General features: G+C 42.7%; 1 protein-coding gene across 1 annotated transcript in view; it reads left to right on the top strand.

Moving 5' to 3' along the window:
* Positions 1-15,553, top strand: part of ADGRL3 (adhesion G protein-coupled receptor L3) — a 516,059-nt gene that overhangs the window by 374,616 nt on the left and 125,890 nt on the right. The window contains exon 7 of the mRNA XM_072862688.1: positions 2,545-2,625. Coding sequence (XP_072718789.1) covers positions 2,545-2,625 — 81 coding nt within the window. The remainder of the gene's footprint in view (positions 1-2,544; positions 2,626-15,553) is intronic.

Raw genomic sequence — 15,553 nt, 5'->3', positions numbered from 1 at the left:
ATGTATAATTGGGGCCACATATAGCAGTGGAGAGCCTTTGTTCCTCATATGGGAAAACTGTGATGAATCTGAAGAGCAACTAAGCTGGCATTCATGCACAAAAGATGAAGCACAACAATTGTTTGCATTGCTTTTTTATAGAGAATTAAAACCCAAAATTTCACTTATTAGCATTGCAAGTCTAACAGAAGTCAAGTTTTATATTTTTTTGGAAGTAGTGTGTTTTGCATCAGCAGCAAGTAGATAAAAGCTTTCTGCAAATTGTTTCATTTAGCACAAGAGAGCATTTGATGCTACTGCTTCCTCCATATTAGGTAAAAGCTTTTATAAAACATTCATAAACTTCCATAGTTATTACTGAATTGTAATGTTGTCAGTCTACACAGATGTTTTGTAGTCTTTTATATACTGTGCATGTATCTTCTTTACTCCAGGCTAGCCCTTTAAGCATGCAGAATCATTCTTTTTTTGTATTTGGGATCACTTGGTCCCAAGAAGACCAGTTGATAAAAAAACCAACCAAACAAACAAAAAACAAAACAAAACCATGTGCTAGCAATGTGCCCATAGGGCAAAAAAGGCCACCAGCCTCCTGGGCTGCATTAGGCAGAGCATTGTCAGCAGGTCAAGGGAAGTGATCCCCTGCCCCTCTGCTCAGCACTGGTGAGACATACCTGGATGTTGAGTCCAGTGCTGGGCTACCCAGTACAAGAGAGGCAGGGACTTACTGGAGCCAGTCCAGGAAAGGGCCATAATGATGATTAAGGGATTGAAGCATCTCTATGTGGGGAGAGGCTGAGAGAACTGGGACTGTCCAGCCTGGACCAGATGTGATCCAGGAGATCTTACCGATGTGTATAAGTACCCAATGGGGGGGAATAAAGAAGATGGAGCCAGGCTCTTCTTAGAGGCATCCAGTGACAGGACAAGAGGCACAAATTGAAATACAGGAAATTACACTTAAATGTAAGAAAAAACTTTTTTTTTTTTCCTGTGAGGGTGGCCAAGCACTGGTACAGGTTGCCCAGAGAGGTTGTGGAGTCTCCATCCTTGGAGATACTAAAAATCGGACTGGACACTTGCCATGGGCTCTTGTTGCCCTTAGGCTGGACTAGGTGATTTCCAGAGCTCCCTGCCAATCTCAGCTATTTTGCGTTTCAGTGGTATCTTTGATGCAGCAAATGGGCAGCCTGTCCTATGGTTATAAGGGCACTGATCCTGCACATTGAGCAGCTTGGAGTGAGAGCAGACTGTCTGCCTGTTTCTGCTGCAGAACCGAGCAGCTATTAAATGATGACTTGTTCTCACTAATGACATCAAATGGATTTTTAACATGTAAACGAGAAGGGGAAAGCGGGGTAACTTGTTATTACCTATGAGTTTGCCTGAAGCAGATTTCCCATGTTAAAGCACTTAAAAGCAAATATAGAATTTATGATGTGTCAGTAGATTTTAAACCTGAATAATGTCCAGTTGTTGTAATGGCTAATAATACAAATTATCTGAGTAAGCCTCAGTGTAAAGCAGTAAATATATCCTGCCCACTCAGACACACTTCTTTTTTTTCCCCCTTTCCCATTAATATTTTATCCCCCTGAAGAGATGTTTTCAACGTATTATGTGCACCAGCATACTGCGCTCGTGGTATTCCTGGATGTCATTACAGAGAAGCCCAAAGACTGTACCACTGCTCCACTGCCTGTGACGCTAGCTTGGAAATTGCTTGGAGCAACAACAGCAAGTGTCAACAGGGAGCCGTATTAATTATTTGGAATGTGTCTCATAAGAGGAATCAACTGCTTTTATTGCAGCATGAATATTACTTGAAACGGGAAGGTTACTCTAACTGTTATTGTAATCTATGTGTCATTAACTTTCCATGTTTAGAAAAAGAGATTAACAACCCTGTAAATTGTTACAGTAAATAGATGAATTATAACAACATGTTTTTATTATAAATAGAAGTTTCTCAATATAGTTACCTCCAAATTACTGGAGAAGAACTGAGTCTTTACCAACTGGGAAACTGCATGGCGGTGTTGGGAACCAAAAAGCTTCCACCCAGGTGAAAGCAATGCCAAGCTCTGCAAACTGATATCTGCATCTTCTGCAGGTGGGAAAAACATGCAGTTGTACTTCATACCATGCTTCCTTCAAAAATTGCTGTGACACAGAAATGCTTGCTTCCCTCTTAGAGTGCGATTAACAGATTGAATGGGCTTGTGTGAAATCAGTTGTCTTCTGTGGCATATGGCCTTTTAAAAGAACATCGTGCAAAATGTACATGGTAGTGGTAAAGCAGGTATAACTAAAGTTCAGCATAGTACCCATGTCTGCATGGAAGAAGCAAAAGAAATGGGAGTGTTTTCAACTTTTCATCGGGTATCTCCACAAAATGGAAGTTCATTGTGAAAAATGCACAATAGAACAAAATACTTGCAAACCTGTTTTGAATCCAGTGCCATAAAAATGCTGTATGTTTAATTATAGCCCTGATAGATCTCTGTAGGAAACAGCAGAACTAAAACACTTATTTGTCCACAGGGCAGGCTCACCATGGGCAGGTTTCCTACATTGCCCCACCAATCCACCTCGATTCGGATCTGGAGAGACTGCCATCCAAGGGTGAGTCAGTGACACAGTCTCCATGCACATGCATTGCGAACCAGCCATAGGCGTAAGTGCATATCATTCATTTGTTCATAGAGCCTCCGCAGTAAAGTTACCACCCTCCATCCAAGGACACTCTCAGGAGGAAATTAATTCCTGTGAGAGAGCTGTATGAGAGATGACCGTGTCCCATGTGCCCCATTATGTAGCTTTGAACATACAATCTTGTTCACAAGCTATTTTGCTCTTCCCACTAGTTTACTTCTGCAGGGACAGGAATACCTTAGGTCCTGTCCTCTGCCTTCTTCCTTTCCTTCCTAATGGCAGCAGACAGGTACAGGGAGCTGGTGGCAGGATGCAAAAAGGCAGGTTTCAGCAGCCCCTCAGATGAGTAAAGGTACAGAAGTGGTCATGCGGTGGTTCAGGCCTGGATTCAATCCTTGTTGCCATTGGTCAAGGTTTTTTCTAGAGTTGGTGAGGGGACACATTCACTCTAGAGGATGACTCAAATTTTAGGTGAGCTGATTGCCCTCGGGAGCAATGCTAGTAGCCAATACGTAAGGATTGAGTCCCTAGTAGCCCTGCTAAGATAGGTGCCTCTCTTGAATGGTGCAGATAAAGTGATATGAATGTGAGCCCTTGATTTCTCTGCCTCATTTGGAGGATCGTCCCCTGGCTGTGCTGTGATGAACACCCAGTGTTTGCCCCTGTGGCCTGGGGAAATGGGCTTGGCCCCAGAGCAAGCATCTGTGCTGGTGCAGGCTTCTTACACTTCCCTTTGCTCCTTTTAATTAGGTTGTCAGTATTCAGGTAGGATATCAAAGTGACCAGCTTCTCCTTCTTGGAATGGATAATAGCAAAGCTAAAATCAAACAGGTATATGGAGGGATTTCTTGGTCAGCTCCAGAAATGTGTATGAACACAGGGTTGTGGAAGAAGAGAAGGGGAAGAAGAGGACAGCCAAAGCACGTTAGCAGGGAGATGCGCTATAGTTTAGGTTTGGGGTTTTTCCTTTCTCCTACTCTGCAAAGGGTGCTACAGTAGCAGGAAGGGTACGGGATTGACCTTTGTAGTGATTGTTGCCATTCTGCCCCCACACTCTAAGGCTGTGAGTATGTGTTTGCGTGTGCATGTGTTTCTCTAAGTGCTCACAATTGAAAAACACAGTGTGTTCATGCAAGATTAATCTGTATAGGCACACTGTCATTATGTAATATGAAGAAAGTTGTCTTCTAAATCTCACTTTGTTATCCATCTCTAATATTCTGGGAGACAACAACCTTTGTGTCGGTGAATTGCAGCTGCAATTGCAAACCCTGCTCCTCCAAATGGCCCAAGGACTTTGTGGGCTAAATTAAAGCATACTGTTAATGCTCTTGGCATGGAAGGCTCCCTTAGTTTTAAGTGAGCTTTTCCACCAGCATCCATGTGGCTAGATCTGTAACTTGATCGAGTAAACATTTGCTGGGTTTTTTCCTTTGTAAGTGTGAATGTGTGTTTTCTTAGGTGATGCATAACAAAAACTAAGGAATTCACTCTTGCTGCACAGAACCAGCCTCAGCACTATAATTACTTGGTGGTTCCTCTTGCATTGCTGCAAGGTGGAACCATGTGCTGAGTGGTGGAGCTTGGGTGTGAGGATGCTGGTTCCACAGTCCTCTCTCCAAATCTGGTCTTGTCGTGCATTGGGCTGGTCACATACAATCTCCTGGCAGTCCATAACCTCCATTCAGCTTTGAGTGAACTACCCTGAGATTTGACACGTGCATTTGAGATCAGCTTCTTCTAAGCCACTTGAAAACCTCCAGTTCTGTAGTAAAATTTACTACCTTGGATTTTTAGCAGAGCACTCCAGTAAGGCAGAGACAGTTATGACTTCCAGGACCTTCTTGCTCAAGTCTGTCTTTGCTGTGGGATGTGATGATTCAGGGCTTACTTAGAATAGGTCAATGTAAATCCTCGCTGTGGGGTCTGGAGCAGCCTATGGAAGACTCAAGGACACTGGAACAGCAGCAGCCAAAGAAGCTATGCCTGCTTTCTCCAAGGTAAAAGAGCTAAAGACAAAATCTAAAACCAAAAATCTTCAGTGATCTTCTGTTCGTGAGCGCCTAGCTACCTCTGCAAGATGGATGGCACTGCCACCAGGAGCAGGGCAAAGTGGGTCAGGCAGAACAGTTGCAGCGCTTGCAGACAAGGTAAAATGGAGTTTGTCCAACATAAACCGCCACAGTAACTGCTTCCACCAGGACCTCCACCCCCCCACACCCCACCACCATCCCCCCTGTTGAGAGATCTTAAAGAAAGGGCTGCTCAGGGTGGAAGGACTGATATTACTGCTGCTACGTGCTGGTAAAAGGACTCACGTCCCCTTGTGTACCTTAATAGGAGAGGGCCAGGGAGGCAGACAGCTCTGAAGGCATCAGTCTATTAGCTGGTGACTAGGGGGTGTTAAAAACATAGTAATTGGTACTGTCTCCTGGGGGAAGAGCAAGGCCTTCCTCTGGCCCTGGGATCTGGGATGTGTAGTTCTACTTATGCGTCTGCTGCCTCATTTCTAGCCTCAGCGCCCAAAATCCATTAGAGTGTTGTAATATTTTTTTTTTTTCCTAAGTGTGTAAGGATTATGAAGTTTTTTTGTTTGGCTGCATTTTCTGATAGCTTAGGACATGCTCAGGTCATGTTCCAAGCTTCATCTCGTAACCACAAGAGTTGTTTTAAACAAAGGAGACAAAACCACCTCTGTCCTGAAGCTCTCATTGGTTCTCCACATTTCCAGTTTCTGGAACTCTAAAAAAAGAGCAGCAGTATGACAGTTGTCATAAACCGCTAATGCTTTTGGCTGTTGCTTTGATGCTCTTCATTTCCCTTCCGCCTTCCCCCTCGCACTGAGCTGAACACCAGGTGCAGGTCAACGTTGCATTTAGAGTGGCAAAAAGAAGAAGCCACTGTACAATTTTAATTGTAATAAATGGAAATAGAGCCAGGGTAGGGATATAAAAGCATCATTCCTTCCTGTATTATTAAAAAACGACACAGCTTTAGTGCTCCTGTGGGTCTATGCAGTTGCAATTCTCAGCTGGCAGATTTATTTGTAACTGCTTCTTCCTTCTCCTTTTTAAAAATTTTATCACTGGTGACATTTACACACATTGTTTATGCATGCAGGGCATTTTTACCTGCCTTTCAGAGTCCTGATGCTAGTAGTGAATAAACTCCAGTAGTTTACTAGTACATTAGTGTCATCGTGCATTAGAGGGTAATTACTCTGAGCCACTGCTCTGTACAGTAACACAGTAATGACACTGTAAATCACTTCATAGAAATGAGGCTCTGAATCAGCATTTTTTATCAAGATACTTCTTATTCCCCACCCCCTTTTTAATTTGAGGGTGTTTTAAAGTTAGTTCTGTATATGAAGCACCGTTAACCATTATTTTTACACCTCCTCTCAGTCTTAATGATCTGGACTTGATTACATGATTTTTACGCAACTGTTTACGTCACCGTATGCAGAATAATTCCAGGGGTAGCTGAGACCTCAGGTTATGATCTCATAGACTGAAGATTAAACTTGTGTTTAAAAATGGATTGCTGGTTACTGACAATAGCAAGTAGTTTCACAGATGAGGGTGATGCTGATACTCTGGCTTAGAAAGGGATTTTATGGAATTATCATATGTAGCAATAAATTAAATTTAGTGTTTGGACTCAAATTCTGTGAGGTACTAAAACACAGCAAATAAGTGAATTAAACTCACCGCATCCACACACTAAAACTGTTTATAAAGCTTTATAGATGCAGATTTTAGCATATATGTGGAATCATATTAAACATGAAATATATGCCTGGTGTTTAAAGCTAGGCAGTCTGAGGAGCTCTCCTCCCCTGTTGAGCTAGCGTTTTGCAAAGATTTCCTTCAAAGTTGAAGCTCAGGGAGTAGTTGTCTTGAAGATTGATATGCTTGAAGTCAGTACATTTCTGAAACATGAATTGATAAGCAAAACCGTGTATTGGTCCCCAGTTTTAGAAATAAATAGCAAATAAAGGAGGGATGGGAGGTTCTCACCCTTCCGTGCAGATTTCTCTAGCCAGGGAGGTTGTTTTGGTCCCAGTTAAGGCACCGTGGGGTTTTTTTCCTGTAAACCTCAGTTGTGAGGTTCAGCCTCTGTAGATTCAGAATCTCTCCCTACCCCTTGGGCAGCATGTCGAGACAGCCAGAGGTTTTGCTGTTTTTTCCCTTTCTTCTCCAGCTCAGTGGTGTGTCCCTTTGTGTTTTCTTCCTTCAAAAGCTGGATCCATTCTGCCATTTTTCTCCCCCTTTGCATTTGCAACGTCTGAGGGAGAACCATTCCTGAACGTCAGAAGCACTGCGAAATCTTATTACCAAAAATAGAGCAGGTTTTTGGATGCACACATTCTGGGTCTTTTTTTTTTTTTTCTCTCCCAAAGGTCCCAGAGAGGGTCGATGGCTTTGCAGATGATGTGGGAGGATCTGACAGCTGGGCTCATTGCACAGCCCCAGTCCTCCTTCCCAGGTCCAGAGAAAGGGGAGCGCCGGGCAGCGAGGCCCAATGGCACTCCTTGCCTTAATTCAAGCTGACACCAGCGTCACGCATCCCATGCTCACCAGGCCCTGAGATACCAGCTCTCCTGCCTCTCCCTCCCCGGGTCCAGCACTGTAAGAGAGGTGCTGTTCAGGAGTCCCTGCTCTGAGCCGATGGTGGCCAGGCACCTCCTGTTTCCAGGCTTTTTCATTTTCTGCTTGAGTCCCCCAGGAAAGCCATTCCCTCAGCGCGAGAGTCCTTTATAGTGTCCCTCTGCTTCTCTCTGAGGTCCCGCTTTTACTCATCCTTCTCCTTCCTTTTAGAATTAGTTACAGCTATATGTTTCCAGCTTCTTAAGGTGATATTATTTTCCTGCCATCCTTCAGGCAAGAGGGTCTGGGGAGAGGCTAATTCAATGCCTGAGCCAAGAGAGGACCATGCACTGGATGCTGGTTGGGGTCCCCCGTGCTCCGGACCCTTATTCCCTTTTTCCCTATGCAATGCTGGAGTGCTATATAGTGTCCTGCTCTTCCTTGATCGTGTACAGGGTTTTCTTCTTTGCTTTTGCTCAGCCTTTTCTCCAAGTATGACTGCTCTCAGGGCTTCCCCTTCACGACTGGCCTGAGCCCACTGGCGTATCTCACTCCCTCCGACATGGGGTGTGAGTGCTCATTGCAGCAAGCCAGCAACACACACACAACATTTTCTCATCCCACGTGGCTTTTCAGGAAAGCAGAGTATATGAGGCATGCAGGTAACTGGTGTTGCACCGATTGGATGGGAGATGACTGTTCACCATACCTGCACAGTGAATGGAAAGGTTTTGCAGTGACTATGAGCTTCACATATACTGTGAATTTTCAGCTGCCTTGTTTTGAAAAAGTCTGTACAGATTTGTTTGTTGGATTGCTTTGCTGCTTGTTTATTTTTCATTTGAACTCTGCTTTTTGTCATGATGGGCAGGCTCATTTAAAGCCCTCAGCCTCCAGGCTGGAGATGAGTCTTCAAACAGCTCAGTATGTCAACAGGGTGGGTTTTGGGCAGTGTGGTAGATGCAGATGCAGGAATGCATTGCCAGGTATGGAGCTCGTTTGGGTTGTGAAGACAGTGGAGGGGTGAGCTCTCATAGAAGGATACAATGCCTTTCTCAGTCTTATCCAGAGCTCTCCGAAAATCTTTTGTTGTGGCTCAGATCCATACCAAAACGTCCACCTTCCTGGACTACACTGATTTCCCTGAAGCAGGCAGCTGCTTTGAACATGGGCCATGCTCTGTATTTATTAATTCCTCATTAGATATCATGGGTGGTGATAACTAGTATCATAACCGGAGTAGCCAGAGCTCCTGGAAATCTTGCAGCCAGCCTGCAGTCCTCCTGTTTGCTTGTTATCATCAGCAAGGTCCTGCTTTACGTCCTGTAGCTATCCATAGTCAGAAAGAGTTAATTGCATGCCGTTTGCTATTTTCTTTTTTTACTATGGTGTTGAACTGTTGCTCTTAGTTCTTTGGAATGCATGTTTTCGTTGCAGAAGAGCACCTCGGGGCATTGCTGTTTATTTATAAGATAACAGCGTTCGCTCTAGCAGAAAGCCGGAGCTAACAAAGTCTCTCAAGGAGGAGTGCTAAATCCTGTATGCTGGTGGGAACTGTTCAAAGTATTTACACTTGAAAATATTTAAAGATTTTGGGGTGGAGGAGGAACAGTCTGAGTGATGTTTAACACCTTTTCCATTATTCCTAGTCATCTAAAAAAAAAAAAGAAAAAAGCACTTTTAAACTAGCTTTTTTTACCAGGTAGCTGCTGCTTTGTAAAGAAAGGAATTTTGCTATGGAGATCAGCATGAACTGTGATTTAAAGATGCTTTGAAATGTTATTCTTTGTAGGCTGTTTGAAGCTACTATACAACCTGATAAGCTCAAAATGGACATAGATAGCCACCCAGGAGATTCTTTTGACAGTGGGTTTCATTTTCGCTGTACTGAATTGTGTCACTCACTATCAGTGGTGGAAGTTTTCACCCACCTGACAGTGGCAACAGCTGGAAAGCAGAGTCAGCTATGGTGGTGCACCCTCAAGCATCACTAATCTAAAGTGAATGTCCTATTACCGGCTTGAAAAAAAGCTGTTGAACCAATTCAACATGGAAAAAAGAGCGCAGTGCTGCATACAGCGTGAGACCCTTCTCAAACTTTTTTTTTTCCCTTTTCTGCCAGACTAATTTTTGGCCACACTTCTCATTCTGAAATATTTATAGGGCAAATAACTGTTTTAAATGAGCAGATGGGGGAGACATAAGACAAGCTGTTAAATTAATAAACATGTGTGGTGCTTTATTAGTAAAGGAGCCCATTTTGGCATTTCTTCTGGATGATTTGTATGGCCTATCACCATTGCACCTGGTGCAGGGACAAAAAATGGCCACTTAATAACCAAACAATGTGCAAACTCCTTCCATTATAACTTCATTATGTCAGATATGATCGTCTATAACTAGATGTCAAATATATAATTTATGTCCAGCTCCCCTGTGGAATAGTGGTCATATGAATGAATGGCCCCATTAATGGGAAGGAGCTTTTACTGTAACTTTTCCCCTCCTGGTACATGGTCCGTTTTGTCATCTGGTATTAATTCTGAATCATTTCAGGGCTGCAGAAAAATGCCTGTTATATTTATATTTGTGTAATGAGAGAAGATGGCAAATAAATCATATGAGAGATCAAATTTCAGGTCCACTGATTTCCTAAGCCATAGGCCTGTTTAAAAGAGAACAGGATCGGTCTGCAGTGCTTTGATTGAGAGGCATAACTGGCCTTCATTTTACCCATCCGGAGACATTAAAAAGGCATACGATGTGAGGAAACACTTCCTTTGGGAGCCCTCTGCCACAGTCAAAGAGCTTAGCCACTGGAAAGTCTTTATCTGCCACTGCTGCCATGATGCTTGCATCCTTTGCTTGCATCCTGTGCTGTATGTTGCATCTTCTCGTGTTTAATAAAAAAACAATAAAATATGTTTTATTCTGTTGCAGCTACAGGGGTAATATTTGTCTTATTCTTCCTCAGGTATAAATCTCGATGACAAATTATCCAGTTAACACCATTTATAATAGTATATGACTTCTTAGTGTCTGATAGCGTTTCCCATTGCCAGGACAAAAATAGAGTTTCCCATTGCCAGGAAAAAATGATTTTAAAACTAGATAATGAATGGAATGTTTACCTAACAAAGTATTAAAGTTTCCTAGACTTGTGACTTGGATGATTTCTGAGTGGCATGTGTACTAAAATATTTGCAGTAGTGGAATATCATGTTACATCTACAGCATCTTCTCCTGGAAAATATTTTCTTTATTCTTTTCTTTTTCTTCTTTTCATTTTCTGTGATTGTTATTTTTCACTCTGTGTGTGATGTATTTAAAGAAAGCAGATCACTCTTACGAAAGAAATGTAAAAAATGTAAGGTCTGGTTTAAGACAAGTTAGGAAAAGCAACTGATAAAGACCTGGACTATTCAGTGGTATAGTCTGTCTGCCTTCCAATAAAATGTAGAAATATTTTACTACTCAATGAGCAAGTTTAGCGTGCTCTCATTGAAGCTCATGAAACTCAAGCCATGCATCTCTAGAAAGGCAGGCAGCCGATTTCCCATACAAGCAAATCATGTTAGGCTTAGACATACCACTGTTGACAGCACTGAGTCAAAGGGTTTTGTGTTCATTTGATGGCCTTTCAGCTGTGCAGTGGGATTTTCTGTAGGTAAGCAAGTTTTTTACAGCACTTAGCTCTTGGAATCATCTTGTGTTGAATCAGAAATTGTTGGAAATGAGAGATTTCCACCAGAGTCAGTGGTCTGATGCTTTCTAAAATGTTTGTGTTTAGAGCCTGCTTTGGCCCTTGAATTTTGTTAAAGCGGATTATTGAATTTTAATTCTTCCCTTCGTGTGTTGTTTTGTTACAGAGGAATTCTAATGATGTGATATAATCTATGCAGAGGGAAATTTATGCCCGTGAATTGGGTACCTTACTCTTGAAAGGCGCTTTTGGAAATCCCAACCTTAATAAATGCATAATAAATACTGATTTACAGATAAACATTATGGACCCTGTTGCTAAGATTGTAACTTGGCTCCCTCATAAGAAGCCTCATGATTTAAGTCTTTCAGCCAAGTAAATTTGGCTTGATAACTGCAATATTTGTTCAGAAGACAAGGACTGCTATCCTCTAGCTCCAAATGGTTTGTTATTCAGATTGGCTCGATGTAGTTCATTCTCCTTGAAAACTCGCAAGAAGCAGTATTTAAAAGATCTTGATTGCCTTTGAGAAGAGTTATTAAGGTTGGTTAAATGTAATTATAAGGGTTAGAGGGCCAGCGTGCATGAGGGTGCAACAGCCATGGGGCTGTTGGCCAAGGAGCTTTCAGGGATGGAGAGAACCAGCTGGACTTGGGGCAAGGAGAAGACTTTGCCCTTACCCAGCTGAGGATGCTGTTCTTTTTGCAGATATGGTACACAGGGAGTCTTGTAGAGGGCTCTAGATTAAGCATATTAATTAGCAAGTGTATCCCTTGTTTCACTGCAGCTGGTTTTTGGAGAAAATTGCTTGTGCTTTCTTCATTAAAAAATGACCACAGTTATGGATGCTTTCATGGCAGTCTCCCCTTTAGATTTTCTCTAAGTCCTGGTTTCATCTTTATTTCATGATGAGCGCTGCTTTGCACAGATGTGTGTGTGTGTGTGTGTCTGTATTATGCCCACAAATTTAGGAGCAGACGTGCAGCAAAATAATACTGTTACTGAGTAAACAATTACATTTCATTTTCTGGAATAAAAGGGAATGTGTGCCCGTAAATCTTATTCTAAATAATCTGTGTCGGAGAGTAAAAAGAAGATGAGGTTTCTAAATTCATGAAGGCCCTTCACAGTGGAATCCTGTGTGCCACTGAAGTGTAACAAGCTTATTTATATTTTATTGTGCTTCTAGATCAAGCTGCATTATTATGGGCTGCATTCCCCTGACACTATAGCTGTTGCTAAGGAAGAGGTACATTATGTTAATATTTTGTGATAATAACTATGCAAGCTGGGTTCTGTACATTGAAGAAGTTAGGGGGGGGGAAGTGAATTTAATGCACCATTTTGATTAGAGCCTCCACAGATTGTCACTCACATTTAGAGGCAAAAAGTAAGCTTGAATTTGAGAAGAATTCACACAGAAAATGGGAGAAAACCAAACGATTGAAAGAATTTGTTCACTGAACTTTAAAATTGCTCAGCAGTAGGGATCTGGAACTGGTGCTGCTAAGAGGGAATCTAGCAGAAGCAAACCGAATGCTTTTACCAGATACATTCAGTGAAGAATTTCTCAGCCTTCTCATGCCTTAATGTGTTTTGATCATGTAAACAGAGCATTCATCCTTAATTCCTATTTCCTGACCATTTCCAGTGCTGGTGCCTTTTATGTGATTTTAGTACCTTCTGATTCATTTAGGTTGATTCACTAAGAGCCTAAAATCAAGTAGTAGCCAGCACAATTCATAAAGTAAAATGGCAACGTGATGTATTAGCTTCAGTGTATGGAGTCAAAGAAAAGGCCACAGTCATGAGCAAGATACTGGTGTCCATGCTGGTTATTTTAAAAATAAGCTCTACAGACTGTATTGATGAGTATTCTAAAAATGTTTACACAACAAGTAAAATAAACAAGGAAGGATCTTGGCATTCCTCCTAAAGGAATCTTCTGAACTGAGTTTCCCCTTTCAAAACTGTTTTCTCATTAATACTGCTGCCAAGGCATGAAGCAGCCACAGAGAGGGAGGACTGGATGGGTAGGAGCTCATTTCAATTCTGGCGTGCCTTGCACCTAGCTGGTTCGACCAGGACAGTGTCCTCAGGAGTATCCAGGGTTATCATGGCCATGGCACCTGAGAATAGATAATTTTTGCCTTGTACTACTGCCTCTCCCATTTTCAAACATTCAGTGCACTGGAGCTGGGTTTGCACCTGGATCGGGTACAGTGAGGATTATCCTGTCTTAATCTCAGCTCCTAAATTGGGGGGCATGGAGCAAGCAGCCCACCCAGCTGAGGTCAGTCCTGTTTGCCAGAACCCCAGAAAGCAGCAGCCCTCGAGCAGGGCTGGGAAACCTCTCGGGGTCTTGCCAGCGTCCTAACCCCATTAGTGGTTGTTTAACATCAGCTTCAGCCTCTGACCCTGTCATGATGAGTAGAGCTACTTTTTCTCCCTTATCCTCTCCCTTCCCTCCTCACTGTCCTTTTTGCTCAAACCTTGTACAATGGGTTCTTTAACCCTTAACAGGGCTTTAGGAAAGTTAATATTACGTTTTCCTAGTCAAGGCTGTAATAATTCATGTTATACCTCATTGTGCACACCTGATCATAAAATCCATCGAGAAGCTAAGGTCGCTCGCTTGGGCAAATTAAATATAGTGTGAGATGAGAGTGGGATGGAGGGGTGGGAGGGAAAAGGAGTAGTCAGCCCTGAGAAGCAATGGGTACTTCATACTGGAGGTGTGTGTTGTAAAGAGGAAAATGGGAAGAATAAAGAGTGATGAGCTACCAGGACATGGATTGCGGATGAGGTCAATGGGAGAGAAGTACCAGAGGGTAAAGACAGGCTGCATGGTTTGGGCAGAGATTATGGGTGCAGAGGGCTTGTTGGGCAAGCTAGACAGCTTAGAGTAGAGGAAGGCAAGATGAGAGGGAAAGGATGGGAACGGAAAAATGGCTTTTTTAAAGAATGCCTTTATGTAACGTATATGGAGATTTAAAATCCGTTAGCTTTGGGCAGTTGAGACTTTCACTGCCTCCAGCAACTATGCACAGACTAATCATGTAACATTTATATTACTGTTTTCCTACTATAGGCACCCATTCCTACCTGCTTGCTTCTTTCCAGCTTTTGCACTGAGTTGCTGCAATTTAATAGCAAAAATCCAGAGATTTCCTTGAGCATCATTAACCACTCCTAACCTGCTCTCTTGGCAGTAACATAGAGCTCAACCCGAATGTCAAGAGCAGCCCCGTGTGCTCATCCATTTTTTTAATCTGTTGAAGTCTCCTTCTCAGCCTGGCCACCCAGATCTTCAGCTCCTGTCCTTTTCACATCAGCATAGCTGTGCCTGCTGGCTCCCAAGGCCATGGGCAGGGATATTCAAAGTCCTTGGCCTCTCCATAATATGCCCATGGTTTTAAAAAATTTTGCCCCCTTATGGCCTAAGGTTTGTGCTTATCTTTACAGCACATTTCTCCTCCACATTGTGTTTGGTTAAATAACCGCAGCTTGGTGTAGATATTTCGCATATAAGCTGACAGGGTTGACATTGTGAGTATTTTGCAATCATTTGTTTAATTAGCTGAAGCTCTCTGGGGAGAAGTTTATGAAATGGCATACTCCCAAAGTCTAATTTAAATCTGTTTTGCTTTTTTTTTGATGGAGGGCTCATAATGCAAAGCATTAGAAAAGGTACAAGTGAATGGAAAGCAACAAAACCCCTTCTGTTAATGGGCAGTGCCTCAGTAACAAACTCACCCGAATGCAGAACGGAAATTACATTGGGTAAAATGACCTACAAGAGGGGAAATTGGAATTAAGTCCGCGCAGCTGTCTTGTCTTTTTTTTTTTTTTTTTTAACCTGTACTTCCCCTGTGTTTTCTTTTAGTACAGTGCTTAATTAAGCTTCTCTTTTGTTTGGAGGTTAATTCCTTTTCTAATCTACAGCTATTTTTACAAAGGTGTTCATTACTGGAGCGAAAAAAGGCTGGAGACTAAGAGAATGGCAGGTGCTGAGCCTCGTTTAGTGGGAAGGGATTTTTGCTCACAGCGAAATCTCGAGGCCCCGCTTTTGGATGCAGGGCTTCTGTGTCAACTCTCCTCTGCTTTCTGCTTTCAGTGAAATGGTTCCTGGGAGGGAGCTGAAGTTTCTGCCATAGCACTGGGGCTGTGCTCTCCTGTCTGCTCACTTAATGCTCTTAGAGCCCTTTGTGCTCCACAGACCCTTAAACATCCATCTGACTATACATAGAGACCAGTGGTTTCTCTTTTGATACTTACCTGCCTATTGAAATCATTGAGAAACTAAGATCCTAAATATTTAATGAGATCCGATTTGATCTTTGTGAGTCCCCATGGAGTAACAAGCTCCTGCATGCATGGTCACAGTGTGCCCTCATCGCTCGAGGTAGGCTCTCCTGCTTGCTGGCATAGCGATGCTCGGAGTACCTGAAGTCTCTGATACTTCGCTGTAGCATTTGTAGAACATGCAGAGTGCATGTTAATCATATAAAAGTATTTATATTGCAAGAAACTGGGGTAGCAACGCTAAATTTTGCTGCTGAACTGCAGTGCCGGGAAGCAGGCAGTGTTGACAGAGCAGGGG

Source organism: Ciconia boyciana, chromosome 5, assembly GCF_034638445.1.
Source record: "Ciconia boyciana chromosome 5, ASM3463844v1, whole genome shotgun sequence".
NCBI classification, from domain to species: domain Eukaryota; kingdom Metazoa; phylum Chordata; class Aves; order Ciconiiformes; family Ciconiidae; genus Ciconia; species Ciconia boyciana.
The sequence above is the reverse complement of the archived record's forward strand: the minus strand, read 5'-3'. Positions and strand labels throughout refer to the sequence as shown.